Source organism: Cryptosporidium bovis (genome assembly GCF_009768925.1).
Source record: "Cryptosporidium bovis isolate 45015 chromosome Unknown contig_6, whole genome shotgun sequence".
NCBI classification, from domain to species: Eukaryota; Apicomplexa; class Conoidasida; order Eucoccidiorida; family Cryptosporidiidae; genus Cryptosporidium; species Cryptosporidium bovis.
Genome location: NW_027125007.1, coordinates 307,026 through 326,938, shown reverse-complemented (window position 1 = coordinate 326,938; position 19,913 = coordinate 307,026). Strand labels below are relative to the sequence as shown.

The 19,913-nt window shown below is 31.4% G+C and overlaps 10 protein-coding genes across 10 annotated transcripts; 5 read left to right on the top strand and 5 right to left on the bottom strand.

The window, feature by feature from the left end:
• On the bottom strand, positions 1-4,329 carry FG379_003115 (uncharacterized protein; the record flags this gene model as incomplete). The annotated part of the gene is made up of 1 exon (XM_067328773.1): positions 1-4,329. The coding sequence occupies one exon, from the start codon at positions 4,327-4,329 to the stop codon at positions 1-3; it is 4,329 nt and encodes a 1,442-aa protein (XP_067184913.1).
• A 393-nt stretch (positions 4,330-4,722) lies between these two features.
• On the bottom strand, positions 4,723-5,757 carry FG379_003113 (uncharacterized protein; the record flags this gene model as incomplete). Its single annotated transcript, XM_067328771.1, has 1 exon — positions 4,723-5,757. The coding sequence occupies one exon, from the start codon at positions 5,755-5,757 to the stop codon at positions 4,723-4,725; it is 1,035 nt and encodes a 344-aa protein (XP_067184911.1).
• A 499-nt stretch (positions 5,758-6,256) lies between these two features.
• On the top strand, positions 6,257-7,498 carry FG379_003112 (uncharacterized protein; the record flags this gene model as incomplete). Its single annotated transcript, XM_067328770.1, has 1 exon — positions 6,257-7,498. One exon carries the CDS (start codon positions 6,257-6,259, stop codon positions 7,496-7,498), a length of 1,242 nt encoding a protein of 413 aa, XP_067184910.1.
• A 39-nt stretch (positions 7,499-7,537) lies between these two features.
• On the bottom strand, positions 7,538-9,241 carry FG379_003111 (uncharacterized protein; the record flags this gene model as incomplete). The annotated part of the gene is made up of 1 exon (XM_067328769.1): positions 7,538-9,241. The coding sequence occupies one exon, from the start codon at positions 9,239-9,241 to the stop codon at positions 7,538-7,540; it is 1,704 nt and encodes a 567-aa protein (XP_067184909.1).
• A 1,406-nt stretch (positions 9,242-10,647) lies between these two features.
• FG379_003110 (acid phosphatase) lies at positions 10,648-11,658 on the top strand (the record flags this gene model as incomplete). The annotated part of the gene is made up of 1 exon (XM_067328768.1): positions 10,648-11,658. The coding sequence occupies one exon, from the start codon at positions 10,648-10,650 to the stop codon at positions 11,656-11,658; it is 1,011 nt and encodes a 336-aa protein (XP_067184908.1).
• A 562-nt stretch (positions 11,659-12,220) lies between these two features.
• On the bottom strand, positions 12,221-13,357 carry FG379_003109 (uncharacterized protein; the record flags this gene model as incomplete). Its single annotated transcript, XM_067328767.1, has 1 exon — positions 12,221-13,357. The coding sequence occupies one exon, from the start codon at positions 13,355-13,357 to the stop codon at positions 12,221-12,223; it is 1,137 nt and encodes a 378-aa protein (XP_067184907.1).
• A 687-nt stretch (positions 13,358-14,044) lies between these two features.
• On the top strand, positions 14,045-14,526 carry FG379_003108 (uncharacterized protein; the record flags this gene model as incomplete). The annotated part of the gene is made up of 4 exons (XM_067328766.1): positions 14,045-14,047; positions 14,070-14,105; positions 14,189-14,277; positions 14,331-14,526. 4 exons carry the CDS (start codon positions 14,045-14,047, stop codon positions 14,524-14,526), a joined length of 324 nt encoding a protein of 107 aa, XP_067184906.1.
• A 556-nt stretch (positions 14,527-15,082) lies between these two features.
• Positions 15,083-16,037, top strand: FG379_003107 (uncharacterized protein; the record flags this gene model as incomplete). Its single annotated transcript, XM_067328765.1, has 2 exons — positions 15,083-15,138; positions 15,302-16,037. The coding sequence occupies 2 exons, from the start codon at positions 15,083-15,085 to the stop codon at positions 16,035-16,037; spliced, it is 792 nt and encodes a 263-aa protein (XP_067184905.1).
• Positions 16,038-16,639: 602 nt separating this feature from the next.
• FG379_003106 (t-complex 1) lies at positions 16,640-18,361 on the top strand (the record flags this gene model as incomplete). The annotated part of the gene is made up of 1 exon (XM_067328764.1): positions 16,640-18,361. One exon carries the CDS (start codon positions 16,640-16,642, stop codon positions 18,359-18,361), a length of 1,722 nt encoding a protein of 573 aa, XP_067184904.1.
• A 178-nt stretch (positions 18,362-18,539) lies between these two features.
• FG379_003105 (nucleotide-sugar transporter) lies at positions 18,540-19,694 on the bottom strand (the record flags this gene model as incomplete). The annotated part of the gene is made up of 1 exon (XM_067328763.1): positions 18,540-19,694. One exon carries the CDS (start codon positions 19,692-19,694, stop codon positions 18,540-18,542), a length of 1,155 nt encoding a protein of 384 aa, XP_067184903.1.
• Between the last annotated feature and the right edge of the window lie 219 nt (positions 19,695-19,913).

The window sequence follows — 19,913 nt, the reverse complement described above, 5'->3', positions numbered from 1 at the left end:
CTAATGTAAATTGCTTTGATTACTGGGGGGGGTTGTATTATTATTTACACTATGTTTATCAACACTAATCAAAATAGGCCTCTTTTTTAAAGGTATGATGTCTTCGTTGTTATCGTCTATACATTCTCTTGCATTAAGAGACTTATTTTTGTCTAGTTCAAGCTTTAAAAGTGAGAATTTTGTGAGTTTCAATACCAAGTTAACTAAGTTATTCGTAGCTTGTGTAACATTCTTGACATCGTTATTATTCAATTTATTAGTATTGGGATTGCTTGAAATGTCAGCCGAGACATTTAATTTTTTTATTTCGTTCTCTAGTTTTGTATTCTTATTCCTCTCTTCTTTGAGTTTTTGGTTCGTACTCATGTATACTTTTCTGAGTTGTTCCATTTGTTGTTTCGTTAACTGCAGTTCCTCATTGCTAACATGCTCACTTTGCTTTTCTAATTTTAATTTTTCGTATTCTTTGTTTTTGATGTCCAGCGTATTTTTCAACTCCTCATTGACCGACTTTAATTTATTAATCTCATCTGAATCAATATTACCATAACTTACTAATATCCTATTATATTGTTCTTCCCATGTTTTACTCAATACAGATTTTTCCTCACACTGTGACTTCAGCTCGTCTATTTCTGCATTTAATTTTCTAATCTCGCATTTTAATGGGTCAATTAATCTTGTTTCTGATTCAAATTTCTTTTCAACGTTATTATATCTTTCCGTAGCGTTAATTAACTCCTTTCTCAATCTGTCATTTGCCTCTCTTAATGTTACCAGTTCACCAAGTCTAATTAGTGTATTTTCATTATTTTCAGCCTTAGTTGCAAACTCGGTGACTCTTTCCAATTCTTCTGAAAGTCTCTTCTGTAGTAATTTATTTTCATCTCTTAATGAATTTTTCTCAAAACTCAAACGTTGAATTTCAATGCTTGATTCATTTAGTTTCGAATCCATTTCCTCCAAGTTGTTTGTTAGCGTTTGGACCTTCCTCATTAACAACAGTGATGCTGAATTCGAGGAATTTACTCCAATATTTGAGGATTGAACCAGTGTGTTCACTTTGTCTTCCTTTTCAACACTTTCAGAAGGAAGTTCATTTTCCAGTAGCTTTTCGTAATTCTGAGGAAGCTTCTGGTCATTTTTTAATTTTATCAATAAGTCCTTGTAATTTTCACTATCTAGTTTAGCTGACTCGCACTTTTGTATGGACAATTCCAGTTGACGTCTTAATTGATTTATATCGTTTTGCATTTCCATTATTAGATTAGTGTTTTCATCTTCAGTCTTCTTTGAATCATTCACTATTTTTTTAATCTCCTCTTTGAGTTCCATGCACTGTTTATTTGAATTTTGCAATCTTTCTATATCAACGCTGTGCATTCGAACTATATTTTGGTACTGGCTTCTTAAATCTTGTTCGATTTGCTTACTTTCTTCTATTTCCTTTTTCAAAATAGAATTCTCCTCGCATACTTTTGAAAGATTTTCTCTTAAATCAGTCTCTCTTTTTATAATCTCTTCGTCTATTGAAGAAATTTTAAGTGTCATTGTTTTTATATTCTCATTCAATCTTTGCTGCTCGTTTTTGTTGTCTTGTTCTATTTTATTAATCAACTCGATTTTTTCTTCCAATTCTATCCTTAACGCTCCTTCTTTGTTTTTTAATTCATTTAATTCATTTATTTTACTCTCCAATTGTTTTTCAGTTGAATGAACGAGATCTTTCCAGTAATTTTGAAGTTTTTTACTTTCCTCTAGTGATGACTTTATGCTATTTATATCCTCTTGGCCATTTTCACTTTCTATTGAAATACTGATCCTCTCTTTACTATTGATGATATTTTTCTCAGTATTTGAAATTACGCTGTTTTCAATCTTACCCAAAACAGAGGTATTATCACTTAACTTTTTTTCAAGTTCTGTATTCTTCTTGTTCAAATTTTCATTTTCCAATTTCACTTCCTTGTATTTAACTTCTAGATCATGATATTTATTGTACTCACTCTTTAATTGTTGTCTGAGTCTCTGAGACTCGTCAAATTCTCTTTGAAGTATTAAATCTTGTGACTTCCTCATACTATTTATCTCTACATATTTTCCCTCTAACTCGCCCTGTAATTGACTTATTAAATCCCTTTGTAGTGCATTATCCTGATTTCTTTGTTTTATTGTCAATTCTATGTCATTTTTCAGCCCTGAAATGCAATTATTTAGATTTCCGATATTGTTTTTAAGGTGATCATTCTCCCTCCTTATATCCATTATTTCAGATTCCTTATTCAATACTTTCTCTTTGTAACTATTTAATTCTAATTCTTTCGAGTCCTCAATCTTTCTTAAATCATTGACCTGCTTGAATAATTGATCCCTCTCCTCAAAAAGTTCATCCATTCTTTTTCTATTCCTCTCGCATAGATTCTCCATATATTCGCATTGAGCTTTATATCTCGAAAGCTCCGAACGATATTGAGCAGACTGCTCTATTTCGTTTGTAAGTTTTTCGCTCAAAGATTTGCATACCTCTGCTACCTCACCAAATTGTTTAATAAAAGTACTTGTGTTTACAACATTGCCACTTGAATCGTCGCTTTCTCTGGTTAATCTCTCCTTATTTTCCTTCCCTTCTTCTAAATTGGCCAAATTCTTACTCTTTAAAGAGTTATTTTCGTCCTCCAATTTTTTAATTAATTCTTGGTACTGTGAAACCAATTCATCTCTCTCCTTTTTCATTTTTGAAAACTGTTCCCTGTAAGAAGAAATCTCTAAATTCAATTTTCTAACCTGGATCTGACTTTCCATTTCTATGCCGTCTATCAATCTTGATATTTGCAACTTTAATTGAGTGTTTTGTTCAACTATATCGTCGTATACTCCAGTCGCTGAAGTGGGGCTCAATAAGCTGTTGGAGTTGCAAGGACTACTACTTCCTCCATTCTCAGTATTAATTTTTTCACGGCTAAGACTATCATCTCTATTCTCCGCATTCAAAGCAAACATGCTAAGTTTTGAAGTAATCATTTTGCATTGTTCTTCATATATTTCTCTTTTGTTTGTTTCATGCTCCCAAAGAGTCTTATACTCCGATATTTGATGCATCAATATTCTTCTTTCTTGTGTTAGTGATTGCAGTTGCTCTATTGCAAAGTTATTTTCAGCCTGTAACATCTCATACTTCTGTCTAGTCAATTCAAAATCCGGAACCGTTACTTTTAAGTGATGTTGACACTCTTTTAATTCTTCTCTAAGTGTATAAATCTCTTTTCGACTTTGCTCCAAGTTTTGTTGATAGTCCTCTATTTGGGTAAGCAAATCAATCAATATCCTTCTGCTTCCAATGTTGTTCGAGTCGTTAGTGTTTTCAACTTCATTTAAAGATGAAACACTATCTAAAAACTGTTCACCAAATATTTTAATAAGCAACTCTGCTGCTTGTACATCCGTTAGTTGTCTGCCTTCATCAGAAGGATTTTCACCTGAAAATCCTGATTCACCATTAGTATTATATTTATAGCTATCAACGCGACTCAGTTCTTGATTCTTCTTGTACTGTTCTATTTCATTTTCAAGATTTTGAGCCGTACTAATGCTCATATCTAAAAGCCCCTGAATTTGTTTAATTTGCTCTTCTTTTAGTTTAATAGACTCTTCTTTTATCTTTATTTTCTCCTCATAATGTCCTTTAGCAAATTCAAGCTCTGACTTAACCCTTCTTAATTCATCACATATTTTTGAATGTTCTGTTTCAAGTTCGTCTCTACTTTTTTGAAGTATTGAAATCTTATGCTCAAAATCACGGCAAGACACCTCCAAATGACTAACTTTTTTCGTATATTCAAGCAAATTATTATTTTTTAATGCATTTAACTCTTTTAATCTGCTTTCCATCATACTTGTCTCGTCTTTCTGTTTCATAAGCGATTCTTGCAGTGAATTCTTTTCGTGTTCCAACACTTTATATTCGTGTTGATGGCGTGTTGAGAGAATCTCTGAATCATAGGCTCTTTTTTGGTACTCCAGTAATTCTTGTTTACACTTTACAAGAGATTCCTGCAACCCATTTATGTTCTCCTGAAGCCTCTCATTCTCGTTTCTTTCTCGTGCAAGTTGCTCGGTTAATATTGAGATTTCACTGTTTTCATCGTTACTGCGCATTCCAAAAGGAGATGATAAATTTAATTCAGATCCAAATTCATTTAACTTTGAATCGAGTTTATTTTCACCTTTCTCTAATTCCAACTTTTCCGTTTGATCAGAGGTTTCACTAATCAACATTTCACCATTGTTAACTGACATTTCCTGTACACTTAATCCATCATCGAAGTTCATTATAACATTAATGTAGAAAAATTCAATGAAACCTTTAGTATTGTGTTAAAATAAATCCAAGTGTATATAGTTATCAATTAGGAATTCCACTTAGCCTGGCGGGCTTTTTGATCTTCGATACCTAGTAGGAAAGAAAAGCAATACCTAAATATTAGATTGGAGTGCTATTTTGTGTTAAGATTAAGCACAGTGTTGATTTTATTATTTCAAAGTATAATTTGACGCGAAGTGTTTAATTTTGGAACTAAGTCTCGGAAGCAAAGAAAAGATGGTTCAGAACATTAGCAATAGCGGAAGAATAAGATTGTAACCTTATGCTATTTGAGTAGTCAATGATTTTTTCATTAAAAAAAGTTCTTAATAATTGAATTTTAAAGCTAAGGTAGGGTACTATCAGAGATTCTTTTTATTGTTTGGGATAGTATTGGAAACTTTCTCCGATTTATTTTTCGGAGATTCGTACCTTATGTAAAAGGCAATTGAATGAATAAATATAAAGGACCCCCAAACTAGCGGACCAATTTCAAAATAAGGAATGTAATGAGGTAATTCCATACTTTTGATGTGGAATGACCTCAAAATTACTGAAGTGAGAATGAGTAAACTACCTACTATTGGTGAAATTTTTGAGGGACTTGATGCAAAACTATTCAACACTTTTCTTAAAACACTCAACACAAAGAGTATTGTTGTAAGTACGAGCTCAAATGTGATGAAAAAAATAAAAAACTTCGTATTTTGAATTCTCCCCATTATTCCATGAGTATAAATAAGGTCTGTATTTAAAATTAAGTGATTGCAAATAAGTCTCATAGTAATGTAAAAACATGTAATGAAACAACAGGAAATTATGGCGGTAAACACTAGTGTTTTTTTTCTAATTTTTTGAAAGTCCATTAAAATTCCAACACAAAACATTGCGAAACCAACTGAACGAAGGATAGATGATATAAATGGCAAACTAAGTGATAGAATATCTGTATTTTCCGAGTAGTTCATTGAGATTTCCGACATACTTTCTCCTACACACAGAAAGAAAAGTCCCTTTACAAAGTATTCTCTCAAACTCTCAATGTAAGTGAACTGCTTATCGAGGTCTGGAAACAGGTTCCCTACAATAAAAGCTATGTCACTGACATTGGGATTCAAATGATACATAACTATTGTCTCACAGAAATTCTGTATTTGAATTTTTAAACTTGAAATCATATTTGGGATCATCAATATCATTCCACCAAACGGACCTGACCTGAAAAGTATAAGAATCCATGAATATTGTCGTTCCAACCACCCTTTCTCTGCTCTATTTTTTATTGTTAATATGTATATTATTGATCCCATTAATACGTATAGACCCAGCTTTTTTTCATTCAGGGCATAATTTTTCTCGCTTCTTTTTAAAGGAGCATTTGCCTTGCTTTCTTTCATTTATGTGTTTATATTAGTAATATCAACTTTGTGTGATTATATCCCTCTATTGTTCTCCCCCCTCGTTTACCTTATTTAAATCCATTTTTCACTAAGAACTACTTACCTCGTTTTACTGTAAAAAACCCATTCCCGCCAAACATGTAAAACAAGATTATAGTAGGGAATATAAAGATTAATATAACGAATTTGACATTAAAGTAGGAGGAAAAGACAAAAGAAGGGAGCAGCTTTAATTGCTGGACAGAAATCGAGTATATATTGCTTGTTATTTGTTGATGAATAGCAAACAGGAAATACAAAGCAAATAATTTAGAGTTTAATAATTGAGAAAGGTCACATCTATTAATTTTTTGAATGTAGTGAAGATAAAAAAATTAAACTGAAAAGCGAAAATTCGTGTAATGAGTGTGGCTTGGTCGTTTTGAATAATTTTTTGATTTTCATTGAATAAAGGACACCTAATATATTTCATCTATTGTATTAGAGAACAGAAGCAATGTGTAGATTCTATTTAAGATCAATATTGAGCATTCTATTATGGATATCTCAATTCGGAAACTTAAAGTGCGGAAATGAATTCAGTATTGAATTGAATTCTATTAAAACCATAAATGCTGGACTTCAAAATACAATTTATATTGACAGTGAAAATGAAATAAGTTTTTCATTAACAAATAGTTTATTTGAACCAGGATCGAAGATTTATATAGAAAAAGAAAGTTTGAGAGATTCAAGAGAAGTTAAAAAGACATTTAAGAAAATGAGAGTGATTTTAGTCGAATTTTATGTGAATATGTTTGGAATTGTATTAACTGATTATTTATCCCAAGTGGAAGAAATAGAATCTATGGGAATAGACTTGGAAGGAAGCTTCAAATTAATAAAAAAAAACGGTTATAAAAGTAGAAAAAAAATGAAAATCTTGGACAAAAAGCTTTTGAAAAATGCTATATTCAGAGGTGGTAATATCATTGGGATTTCCGGGAAGCCAGCGAATTACTTTGAAAACAGTGATTCTTCACTCAAATTAATAAACAAACATCAAGGAGAGGCTGGAAGAAAAGTTACTTCTGGAACTTTTAAACAAAAAAAATTACATGTCATTAGTTCAAAGGTTAGTGATCAAATAGCAATATGTAAATGCAAATTGGATGCAAGAAAGCATTTTAAGTTAATTCAAATGGCTCAAACACTAATATTTGCAATATTTAACACAATAGATTCAAGAAACTCACCCTGGTATTCACTTCCTGATTTTATAGCTATATTGTTAAGCGATTTAATGGAAGTAGCAAGTATAATGAAGTTTTTAGGACCACTATATTCTTACTTTGAGAACACAAGAGAGTACTTTAATTACTCAAAGAGGAGAATAGGACTCTGGAGAAGAAAATACTATTCGACTTTTTTTAGTGATAAAAGAAACAATTACCATACAAAATTTTTGCTTGAAATTCTTGGGATTACATTAAGCTTCATTGGGAATATATTCTATTCATTTATTAGTGATTTTAACAAACATGCAAGATTAGCTAATCTTGCGAGTTCTATAGAAGTTGGATATGCCAATAGTTTCAAAAGTTCTGATAATGGTAAAAAAATATTTTCTAAACAAGATCTGATTCTCATGAATGAATATATAAATAGACTGCCTAATGATCATAATTGCATCATTTATTCTAATACTATAAATATCGAAATTAATTCTCCAAGGGAAACAAGACTTTCCTTGTGCTAGTTTGTCTGTAAATCAACATGCTATCACTAAATTAATTATTTATTTTAGTTCCCTTTCTCGTTTTTTTTTATTACTGTTGCTACCATTTACTTCATTAATCTTATTAAAGTTGTATTTAGTGTCCAACTCTAAGTACTCATTTCTATAGTCATTGTGAACATGGTTCAGATTTTTATTTGTATCACTAGAAGTGACAACGGAGTTAGTCTCAAGTGACACTTTTTCGCCTTTGACGTCACTTTTACTGATTTTATGCTTATTTAAATAACCAAAAGATGATCTAATGTATTTAAACACAAATTTTAGAATTTTTGTTGTAAATGAAAAAGAATTCTCAAACAGTGGAATTAATAACCCAGGTATCTTATTTATTAAAATATTTAATACTTTCATATTGCCTCCATCATACCTTCGTTTGATACCATTTTTGAATAAGTCTCCGTAAATTCTAAGTTTATACAAACACACATGGCTCCTTCCATAACTTGAGATTATAGAAAATTTAACCTTTTTGCAAACAATACCTGGATTTACTGGGTTCACCTGAAGGCTATTGCCATTTTGAGGATAATAGTACGTAAAATAACTGACTTTGTTTTTTTCAAAAGGAGTTTGAACACATTCAAATGAGATATTTCTCGGAACTGTTTCACCATTTTCATAGTCTAGTTGTGACAAAACGTGATCTATTCCAACTGATGTAATATTGACTAAAGTTGAGAGCTCGATTATTATATCTGAATTAACCGGAATAAGTAGGCAGTTTCCTGTTGTTTTTATTATATTCGAGTTAATCAGGTCACTTGGTTTGAAACAGTTATTTTTGTATATGGGTACAATGTGATAGTTTGAATTGTCCGTACCACCTTTAGTGAAGTATTTTGATATTTTGTTTTGGGCGTATATTATTCCTTTAATTAAAGGTGACTTTTCATTGGTATTTGCGTTTATCTCACAATATTTATTTTTTTCTGGGTATATTACTTTTCCACCCATACTTGATTGTGCCCAATCTATTCTACTAAATCCTTTCATTTCATATTTGATTTGGATCAAATCTTGAATATAGTTTTCTATCTCTTTCGTGAAGTGAAAAGATTTCTGTGAAATTTGAGTTGGATTCAAACTCAATTGATTTTCACTTCTTTTATTAATAGATAATATCATACTTTTTAATACATCTTGTGTTTCATCTATTAGCTTGATTTCCTGGTATAATTTATCAAACTCAATTCTCAAATTGTCATTCGTTCTTTCTATTTCCGTAATATTGTTCCTCAATAAACCTATAGTTTTACTTAAGTTATCTTGGAAATAATGTTTTCTATTTTCATATGTCTCTTTTTTCATATGTTTGAGGTCTTCCTTTATGCCACTCTTAAACATCATAAATTCACTGGCAATGTTAGATAAGTTAGCATCGATTATTCTCATTTTTTCATCCATTTTTTTCTGTATTACCTTATTGTTGTCATTACTCTTCTCTTCATTCATTTCAATCATAATACTTATTTTCTTATTCAAATCTACAATACTGTTCTCAATATCTTCAAATTTATTGTTCATTTGTGTCGTATTCAAATTTTCGCTGGTGTTAATATTTTCAAGTGGTTTTTGGTAATACTGTGTTTCTTCTTTAGTGTTAAATAAAGGCTTGTCATGCTCATATTCTCCATAGTAATGACTAAAATTTGTATTTTTTAAACAAGAATATATAATTAGGGAAAAAAATATAACAAACATATAAATTATCACTTTTTTCAACCACAAAAGTATGTTTAGTAGTAATATATGGATGTTATAAAGCAAATTGTTCGATGATTCATTTGAGGCTACATTATTTCTCAGTTTAGCTAACCTTACTTTTATGTGTTTTCTGTTTTCGGGCAAATATCTATACTCTTTTATTTTATTTTTGTTGGTTAGTATGGCATTTCCTTCTTTAATCTTTTCTTTTTTTATTAACATTTGTAGTAGCAAAGAAAATTCATCATTAATTCACTTTTTTTCTGAAAAGTTATATTTCATAGCTTTATTCAAAATTTGCACTTATAAACTGTTGGACAAAAATGGATATTTCTATTTCTGACATTTTTCCTCAGTATTTGCATGGTTTAACCACCATATCTTGGATGATAAGTATTTACATTAAACAAAAACTTTGCATTAATCATGTAGAAAAACGTTTACAAAGAAATGATTCTAATTAATGTTTACAATTTGTACTATACTAACACTACCCGGATTTAGTGTTTATTCAGGGGAAAAGCAATTTAATGTCTTTACTGAAAAAAGTAATTTTCTAGTATGAAAAAAATTAGTACTTCAAAAGTAGGTAAAGTCTATATTTCATGAAATTGGAGGTCACAGATGAATTTGTGAGTTTCACTTTTCATAAACAGCCATCAAACCCTCCTAAAATCGTAATTTGTATGGAAAAAAAAAGAACTTGAAATATACGCCTAATTGAACGAATTAATCAACTTCTTTGGTAGCTCTATAATAGGACACATTGATCGGCAAAATTGGTATAGTCATTAAAAAATATCTAACACAACAACAGAATAGGTAATACCAGTAGATAGACTTAATTTAATTATTAATAAAAAAGTGGCTCGCACACACAAATGTATTAATAATGTGCTGGGGGGTTACAAAATAAAGGAAAAATAATAAAAAAAATCAGGGCACAGATAAGATGCATGCAAAAAGAAAAATAATAGAATTTTAATTGATTAATACTGTAATAACACATGGCATGAGAGATATGTGTAATTTTAATTAGTAATACTAAGAGGACATTACGTTTGTGTATATAATAAAGGGGGTACATGAAGACTCAATCCATTCGTAAAGACGTTATGTCGTTAAATAATGTATGTAGATGTGCTTGCATACATAGTATTGGTGAGAAAAAAAGGTTTTGAGTGATTTAATATAATTGTGTTAGTAATTTTTAAAAAAAAAGAAAATATAGAGGCTTTAAAATTTCTCTCTTTCCTCTTTTTTTTCATTCTGGACAAAGTGAAGAGCGATTTTTGTTTGGAAATAGTTAGGAAATTGGGTGATCTCGAGAAAAAAGAGAATTTTATTTTGAACAATCTGTATACTGTGGATAAAGAACGAATAAATAAGATATTTAAATAAAAATGAGAGCATTGTCTTTGGTCATCGGGATTATTTTTTGCATCTCAGATATTGTAAGGGGTGAATTATATTTTGCATCTTTAGCAAACTATGGCTGTACTGGAAGTCAAAAAAAAACAGCGGCGATATTGAAAGAACAATCAGAAAAAACACCATTTTCACTGTTGGTCAGTCCGGGTGATAACTTTCCAGTTGGTATTGACTTTAAGAATTGTTTTGAGAATGTATATTCAGATAAATCACTACAAGTGCCATTTTTTGTATCATTGGGTCAGGCGGATTGGGACAATGGTAATGCAAATGAGTTACTAAAAAGAAATAATTCAACATATGATAGCAACAAAGACTTTTTTCCAAGATTTGGTTTTCCGAATTACTTTTATCATTATGTTGCTCACTATACTGATACATCGAATATACTTTCTAGAAGAGATGGTACAGTTTTGTTTGTTTTTATTGATACGTTTTTATTGTCGAGTTCGTTCCCAGATCACAGAGTTTCAGAGAAAGCCTTTCAGAACTTGAATAAGACTCTGCATTATGGTGACATTCATCATGATTTTACGGTTGTAGTTGGAAATAAGTACTTAGCTTCGCCATATTCAATTGATTCTTCATTGAAGAAGGTACAACAATTGATATTAGATACAAATGTTGAATTAGTTATTAGTGGAAGTAACCATGGAGTCTTTAATTCAACGGTTAAAAGTACAACCTTCTTAAACTGTGATTCGTATTGTAACTTCAGGGTAGACGGCAACAAGTTAACTCCATATATTATCCAAGGTGGGAACCAGATTGAATTATCGCCAATTACTACTCAGTTACCATCTTCAATACTTTCATTCCAAGGGGTTGCTGGTGATGAATTGCCGGAATTAGAGGTAATTGAATTATCATTCAAGAAAGGTGCTAAGCATTTGCCGAGAGAAGCTTTCTTAAAGATTGTAGGTACCGTTGGATTGTTGATGTTGGTTTCATGTATAGTTTCTTTGTTCGTTAATAGAAAGTAATTCATTAAAAAGTAATGATGAATTTATTAAATGTTAATGATAGATTGAGAAACGCAGCCCGAATAGAATAGTTTAAGTAAATATAACAAGTATAAAAATGAGAGAGCAATAAAGCAATAAATAATTAGGACTTTGAATATTTATCATTGGATAATAATTTTAAAGAATTATGGTCAATATTCTAATTAAGAAAGTTGAGTTTCTTTTTTCTTTTCCTTTCTCATTTAAATTTAGGATTAACTCTTTTCCTGATAATTTGTAATTTACAAGTCTAAGGTTATTTTTTTTTCTTGAGTAGGGGACAATAGTTATCCACATTATTCATTAATAACCTAGGTATTATATTTAATAATTTAATAAATTAGCGTGAGTTGTTTTGTTATTCGCTCTGTTTAATTAGTATTTTCAATGAAATGTATATTTGAAACCAATATAAGGAGATAGAAGGCTGGCAGTGTGATGGCTAGTGTGGGGTTGAAAATGTGTGTAACGGCTGGGTTTAAGTTATAATTATATTTTAATTGCAAATTATAAGCAATTTGGAGGAGGAAGAAACATTAGTTTAATAAAAAGTTTCAGATAAAACAGGTTCAATATTATTTAGGTCTGATATGCCAACTTGGTACATAGTTCCATCGGGACTGATGGGTTTTCTAATGATAGGAGCGAATTTATATCCCCAATAAGTGTTTGAGAGTTTCCACGTTTTTCTGATTTCAATGTTCTTAGATGTTCTATTGTCAAAAAATCTAAGCAAGACCATTAGTTCGAAAAGATGACCTTGGTTTCTAATATCACTGAGTGTAAATCTATTAAAAGGCGAATCAATATCATTAGAATAGATGTAAACTGTTACAGGAGTTTCCATAAATTCTAGAGGGACGTCCAATTTAAATGATTTAATTTCAGCTATAGATAAACCAGCTTCGTGATGAAAAATAATGAATAATTTAAGTTCAGGCGAAAAAAATGCTTCTTGAGTAACGTTTATTAATCTAAATGAAATTACAAAGGGGCAGTTATCATTTGTAATTTCATTAATTCTTATATTGCTATTTTTTTTACCATAGTTGTGTTCTAAATTATCTTGAAACCCAAGGCCACACAACTCCTTAGAGAAGCAAATTGCCCATTTTCTGGAGTTTGAATCTGAAAATTTAGTAAAAAATATGCCAACTGTAATTGAATTCAATATTGAACAAGTAATTACCATTATTGGTGTAAAACAGTTACTCACTAAACAAGTAGGCGATCTTGGTGAACCGTATCCAATACTAAACATTGTTTCAATTGCAAAAAAAAAGTATTCAATTTTACCAAATTTATCGCTTCCAATACATTCACTTGCCTTTCCATTTGTTAATATAAATAATACAAATGCAAGTATAGTTGCTATTATTATATATATAAAAAATACAAGCAATATTAAAGAAACCCAATTCATTGATAGCATGACATGGAATCTGTCATGGATGCAAAATACAACAAATTGACTGAATTTGTCCCATTGATGAAGAATATTCAGTGTTCCGTTTTCCATAACCAAACTTGAAGTGTCATTGTTTCTATTTGACATGTCCTTGTCTAATATTACACCTTCATTTAATTCCATTGACTTGTAATCATAGTCGTTTATTTCAATTTTTAACGATTTGACATTTTCAATTTTTTTGATTTTACCATTCAAGTCTATTTCCATAATATTAAACTCATTAACTATATACTTATCAGCTTTTAAGTGATTTTAGACTCCATACAAATTCCTAAAACCAGGACCTCAGAAATTAACTATAGACCACCAAAGCTTAAATAAACCGAAAATGACATTATTTTATTCTTTATTCTCTAAGCGAATTTGTCTACTCCCACTAGTGAAATGTAAATAATAATTATAAAATATGTTTAATCTAATTCAGACAGTTACCGCCACGATGTGGGGTTTTGCATTTTTGCATTTATAAGTTAATCAAATATTAGATAGTTAATCAGCAGCGGCAATTAGTAGGTATAGGCGCCTATTGTATTATGGGGTGTTACAAGGTGGGTGGGGGGAAAAGGTGTAATAATAAATTCCATGATAGAATAGTGGTAATAATGACTATTATGCTTAATTAACTATTGGACTTGGATAATATTAAATAAATAATATGGATATAGCGGTTTAATGGGTTAAAATAAATAATTTTTGTTTTCTAATCGCAAATATTATTTACAATATATATATATATATATATTTGCGAGGGATAACCAAGATACGACCACATTGTTTATTTCCAAATAGTTAAAAAAATAAAATTAAGCGAATCTGACTATTTTTTTGCTTTATTCCTATATACTTGCTTCTTTTCCCATTTAGTGGTACTTTGTTTGGTTTAAAATATATAACATGGTATGTTACTTTTTATCTACAGGGACAGGTAGGTCTGTTGGACAACAGATTTGACGGGGTATGCTCGATTATTTGATTACCCCTTTGCCCTCAATTCCCTGAAGGAACAAATAACATTGACTGAAATATTTTTTCATTTAGTCAAGAAATACGGGAGGCTCAGCAGGTAACGGCTCATCAGGGGTCGGCGGAGCAGGAAGAGCATCTATAGCTAGGTCGAGCACAATGAGGTAGGTAAATGTATAAGTATATAGTAAATTAATCACACTCAATTTGTATTCAGACAACGTCGTGCACTAGCTTCGTCAGGCAGCACGAGCAAGGACAATATTGCACAAAATCTCTTGAGTTACTATACAGATGACACTCCTGGACTCAAGGTCGGACCAATGACGGTCTTAATAATGACATTAGCCTATATGTCAATTGTAATCATGCTTCACATTCTCGGGAAATTTAAGGAAGCAGTTCTTGGTTAGACTTTTTTCCCTCCTAGATAACTTCCCTTATTTGGGTGTTTTAGAAATACAGTCTTTTCACACATTGAAAACACATGGACTTGACCGGCCCAAAGGCACGAGATTACGTTAAGCAAGCAGCAGAAGAGATAATTAATGTGAGCAAGCTAATAGTTGTAATCCAATTAATTACTTAGTGTTATTCTTAGAACTAGTTTTTACTGATCTAGATAGATACTTATACACCAAATGCAAGAACGATATTCTAAATTTAGCTATATTGATTAGAAATATATTTTATCTCTATGAACTTTTACTCAATACATGTAAGATATATTCTGTCGTATATAGTGGTTAACCACTTGAAGATCGGATTACCCGCCGTCACCAGGCGGGCATATTTTTGCATGTATTTGAAAAGTAAGACTTAAAGTAGAAATGGAAAATCAAATTCTAATAGTAATTGTATAGTTATATAAAAAAACAACGTTCACGAGATTGTGTATTTGTATTAAATATATATTGATTCTGTATAGTGAGTATATTGGCAGATTGTTAGCGAGTATATATATTAAATATGGCGTGTAAAAAATTAGCAAAAAATTCAAAGGCAAGGTCATGTGGGTCAGGAAGGTAAGTAATTAGAAATGAATGAAAAAAGAAGAATTTAAAGGGGAATGTGATACTAGGAATTAGATTTGTGCATGATTCTGAGTTTCTGTTAGAGTGTGACATGAAATTACCTATTCTTCTTTTTCCACTCAATATGAATATGGGGATTAACTAGTTATTTTAGACAAACAAATTCTTCACAAAATTTCATTGTGAAGTTACAACCAACAGGTTGCTCCTCAAAAAAAGCACCTTTAAAACCAAATGTTTCAGTTAAGAAAGAAAATCCAAAGGCAACTTTAAAAACAAGCGTTTCAACTAAACAGAAAACAAGGAATTCAAATGTCACTAAGGCCTTGAAAGAGGCCGACACAGCAAAAAAACCAATCGTGAAGAAAACAATATCGAAAACAAGTAGGAGTAGTGACTCAAGTTTGAAAAGTGTGTACAAAAATCAGAGCGTTTTGAACAGCAAGAATGTCAAAGCAAATACTTCGAAAAGCAAATCACCAAGTGTTAAGAAAGGAGAGTCATCAACTTCAAAAAAAGTGATAAAAAATGAGCAGAACAAGAACAAAACAGTGGACAATATCATTAAGAATATGAAAAATTCAAATTCTAATATAAAATCGACAAAAAATGTAAAAACAATTAAAAAAGGACAAAGTAATACAAAAGCGACGCTTAAAAAGCTTCCAGTATCAGCAACAAGCATGACTGCAAAGAAGAATAAGAGTAAAGATGATGAATTAAATGTAAGAACACCAGTACGTTCTGGGAATCCAAAAACATCTCTACATTCACCTTCATTAAGTGATGAGAACAATAATGGTCGTGGTGCAATAAATGAATTAATTAGAACTCCCGTGAATATTGTTTCGTCTGCACTTCGAAGGGTTAAAAGTATATTTAAAAACTAATCAGATTATGACAACGGACGATTCTGAAAATCCAATTTCCTTAACTAGAAAGGTTCTAACATTGTAGCAAGAGCAGTGATTATAACGGAAAATAATTAGTATAAATGATAAGGGTAGATGGAGCGAAAGGATAGATAGTTGTCGATAGATATAAGTGATTAGATATTAACAATACTGATTCAAAATTTTTTTTCCGAGGTAGAAAAGAAAGAGTAGAAGTGAGATAAATTGTTGAAAGGTGAGATAATTTGTAGAATTGATGAGAGTAGTGATTGTTCTCGCTTTGTTTTGTGAGAAAAATAATAAACCAGGAATAATTTAGACCAATTGAATTAAATATAAGTAATATAAACGCAGTATTTATGATGTTAGAGGTCTTATATAAATGTATACATGCATTTTCCTTAGTTTCTTTAATGTCCACGCATGAATAAATGCTAGTTAGTCAGTAGATAACTGCTTAAGCGCCGTCTCGCAGGCCGGCATTAATAGCTGTGAAAATAGTAAGCGGGTTAGGTAAAGTGAAAAAGGCTTAGCCGAGGACCAAAGTAAGAAAAGTTTGTTTTCTTTTTTTTCTTTTTCTTTTATATTAAGGAATAAAAATGTTGGCTATGGGGTCTCAAGACCAATCGATACATGGAGAGAGGCAACATGGGAATGATGTTAGGGCAAGTAATTTGACTGCAGTGATGTCAATAGCGAACATCCTGAAATCATCTTTGGGCCCCCATGGTTTGGATAAGATGTTAGTGGATGACATAGGTGAGGTTTTAGTTACAAATGATGGGGCAACAATACTTAGTCAGCTTGAAGTTAAACATCCAGCAGGAAGAATTTTGGTGGATTTGAGTACGTTACAGGATAATGAGGTTGGGGATGGTACAACATCGGTGGTATTATTGGCAGCTGAATTACTGAAGCGTGGTACATCTTTGGTAAATAGTGGTTCTCATCCGTCGAATATAATTTCTGGTTATAAATTAGCATTAAGAGAGTGTGTGAGGTATATTTCTGACTCTCTTTCAATAAATGAGACGATAACAGAAGAGTGTTGTTTGAATGTGGCAACAACAGTATTGTCTTCAAAATTAGCAGGAGCAGATGCGGAGTTTTTTGGAAAATTGGTGGTTGATTCAATAACAACCATTAAAACAGTGGATCCAATAACAGGCAACTTCAAATATCCAGTAAAGGCATTAAATATATTAAAGACACACGGTAAGAGTGTATTAGAATCGTTTTTGGTACAGGGATATGCACTGTCCCATACAGGAAGGGCATGCCAGGGGATGCCAACAAGCGTTAAGAATGCAAAAATAGCTTGTATAGACTTTCCGTTAAAACAACACAGAATGCAGATGGGAATTAGAGTAGAGTTGGAGGATCCAAGAGAACTTTCAAGAATCAGAATGGAGGAAAAGGAAGTTGTTCACAAAAGGATTGAGAAGATACTATCTACGGGTTGCAATGTTTTACTAACATCAGGTGGAATAGATGATCAGTGCATGAAGTATTTTGTCTCAGCAGGATGTATTGCAATAAGGCGAGTTGAGAAAGCTGACTTGAGACGTATTGCTAAAGCAACAGGTGCTACTATTTGTTTGACGATGGCAAATTTAGATGAACCTGAAGAAAGTTTTGACCCTGCATATCTTGGTGAGTGCCAGGAAGTTAGAGAAGAGAGAATAGGCGATTTTGACTATATGATGTTTTTGGGACCGAAAACTCATCGTGCTGCAAGTATTATTCTTAGAGGTGCGAATGAAGTATTACTAGATGAGCTTGAAAGATCTTTGCATGATGCTCTTTGTGCTGTATCTAAGTTATTGGAGTCAAATGGTTATGTCGCAGGTGGAGGTTCGGTGGAGGCTGCTTTAAATATATATCTGGAGGATTTCGCTCGCACTCTCGGATCTAGAGAACAGTTAGCTATTGCAGAGTTTGCGGATGCTTTGCTGATTATTCCAAAAACATTAGCGATTAATTCGGCGAAAGATGCAACAGACCTTGTTGCAAGGCTTAGAGCTTATCATGCTACTGCTCAACAAGGACAATTGAATAATTTTTCATCATCATACAAACAAAGTTCAAGTGAATCACTGTTATTAGCAAAGAACAATCAACAGGAACAGGATAGATATCGTTATTATGGATTAGATCTAATTAATGGAAGTGTGAGGGACAATATATCTGCTGGTGTTTTAGAACCAACTATTAATAAACTTAAATCGCTTAGATTTGCTACTGAAGCAGCCATTACATTGCTTAGAATTGACGATCACATTAAAGTTAAACCTGCCCAGGAACAACGTGAACCGGAGTAACGAGTTTAAATTCTTTTTATTTTTAGAATAAACTCTGTTAGACTACATTAACTTATGGTGGATTAGGCAATTTTCTTCCAAATAAATGTATGTTATAGCGTTAATCCTAAATTAGGTTGTATATAATATATAATAAATCTAAAACCCACTTGCTTCTTAAATTAGATATTATACATCTTTACACATTATTTGAGATAATTGCCATCTGAACACCTTTAGGTATAACTTCTTCTATATTAACCAAATCAAACCCATTTTCTGAACTTTTTTCTCTCAAGGTTTTGTATTTAGTGACAATGTTGTTTCTAGAGTTTTTTTTTAATAAGTACTTGAACTTTATAAACAGGTTTGTGCATGGGAATATTAATTCAAGTCCATATATAAATATAGACCAAATAACTAAACACGAACCAAGTACAAACATAAGTGAAATATTATAGTCTCCGAGATGCCATGATAATATGCAACTCATGATTATACTTATAGAGTTACCAAAACATTTTAGTATGTTATCGGCATATTTAAGTACAGCAGCTACAATTATTCCGCCAATGGCTTGTAACAATATAACAAACCATACGAGGGTATTGAATCCATAGAAAAATCCTTTTTCTGATATTTCAACACCATCTTTTCCCGTAATGCAACAAATATACCCAAATATAATTCCGTATAACGCAAGTTGAATATTTCTTCCCCATATTGTTGTATTATCATCTTTAAGTAGTTTTTCTAAAAATACACCTGCCAGTCCGCTTGTAATACACGCGAGCAATACAGAACATAAACCTAAAAAGGCATCTTTTCCTTGAGATTCAAGTTGGTTTAATGAAGAATTTCCCTTACCCGGTTGTACCATAATTGCTCCTGTTGTTAGTAATAAAAGGGAGAACCATTTTTTTTTTGACAATTTTCTTTTCATAATTACTACAGATAAAACTGCCGTAAACAATATTTTTAATTGATATGTGACGTGATATACAGCTCCTGGTAAGTTTGAGAGTGCTATAAAAAGTAGGTTATTTTGGACTACATATAGCAGTCCAGGTATTCCCACAAGCAAGTTGCTTTTAATCGAGTGGAATACTTCATTCCTTAAAGTGTGTATTAATTCCATAATGCTGTATTTTTTTTCTTGAAATATAATAAGTAGTGAAAATACTAATTTAACTATTTCTGACATTACCACTGCACATGTATTGAAATATAGACCATTCTCATTGCTTTTTTTAATTCTCGACACTCTCATGAAATATATAACTGCAACTGTTTGAATAATAAGGGAAAACAATGCAACATATTTCATGTATTCTTCTTTGCTAATATTTTTCATGATTTTTTTATTGTCCTACAAAATTGAAAATATTGGTTGCTTACTATTTTAATATTCATCAAATACACAAACTTACGTTAATTCTTGCTTCCATTGTTCGAATTATTTTGAATTAACAACAAATTCTCTCGCGATTATCTAAGATTTAAACAGATAGCTGATTATTTATATTTAAATTATTTTTGGTAGTAAATGCAATAAATCAAAAGGAAAGGTTTG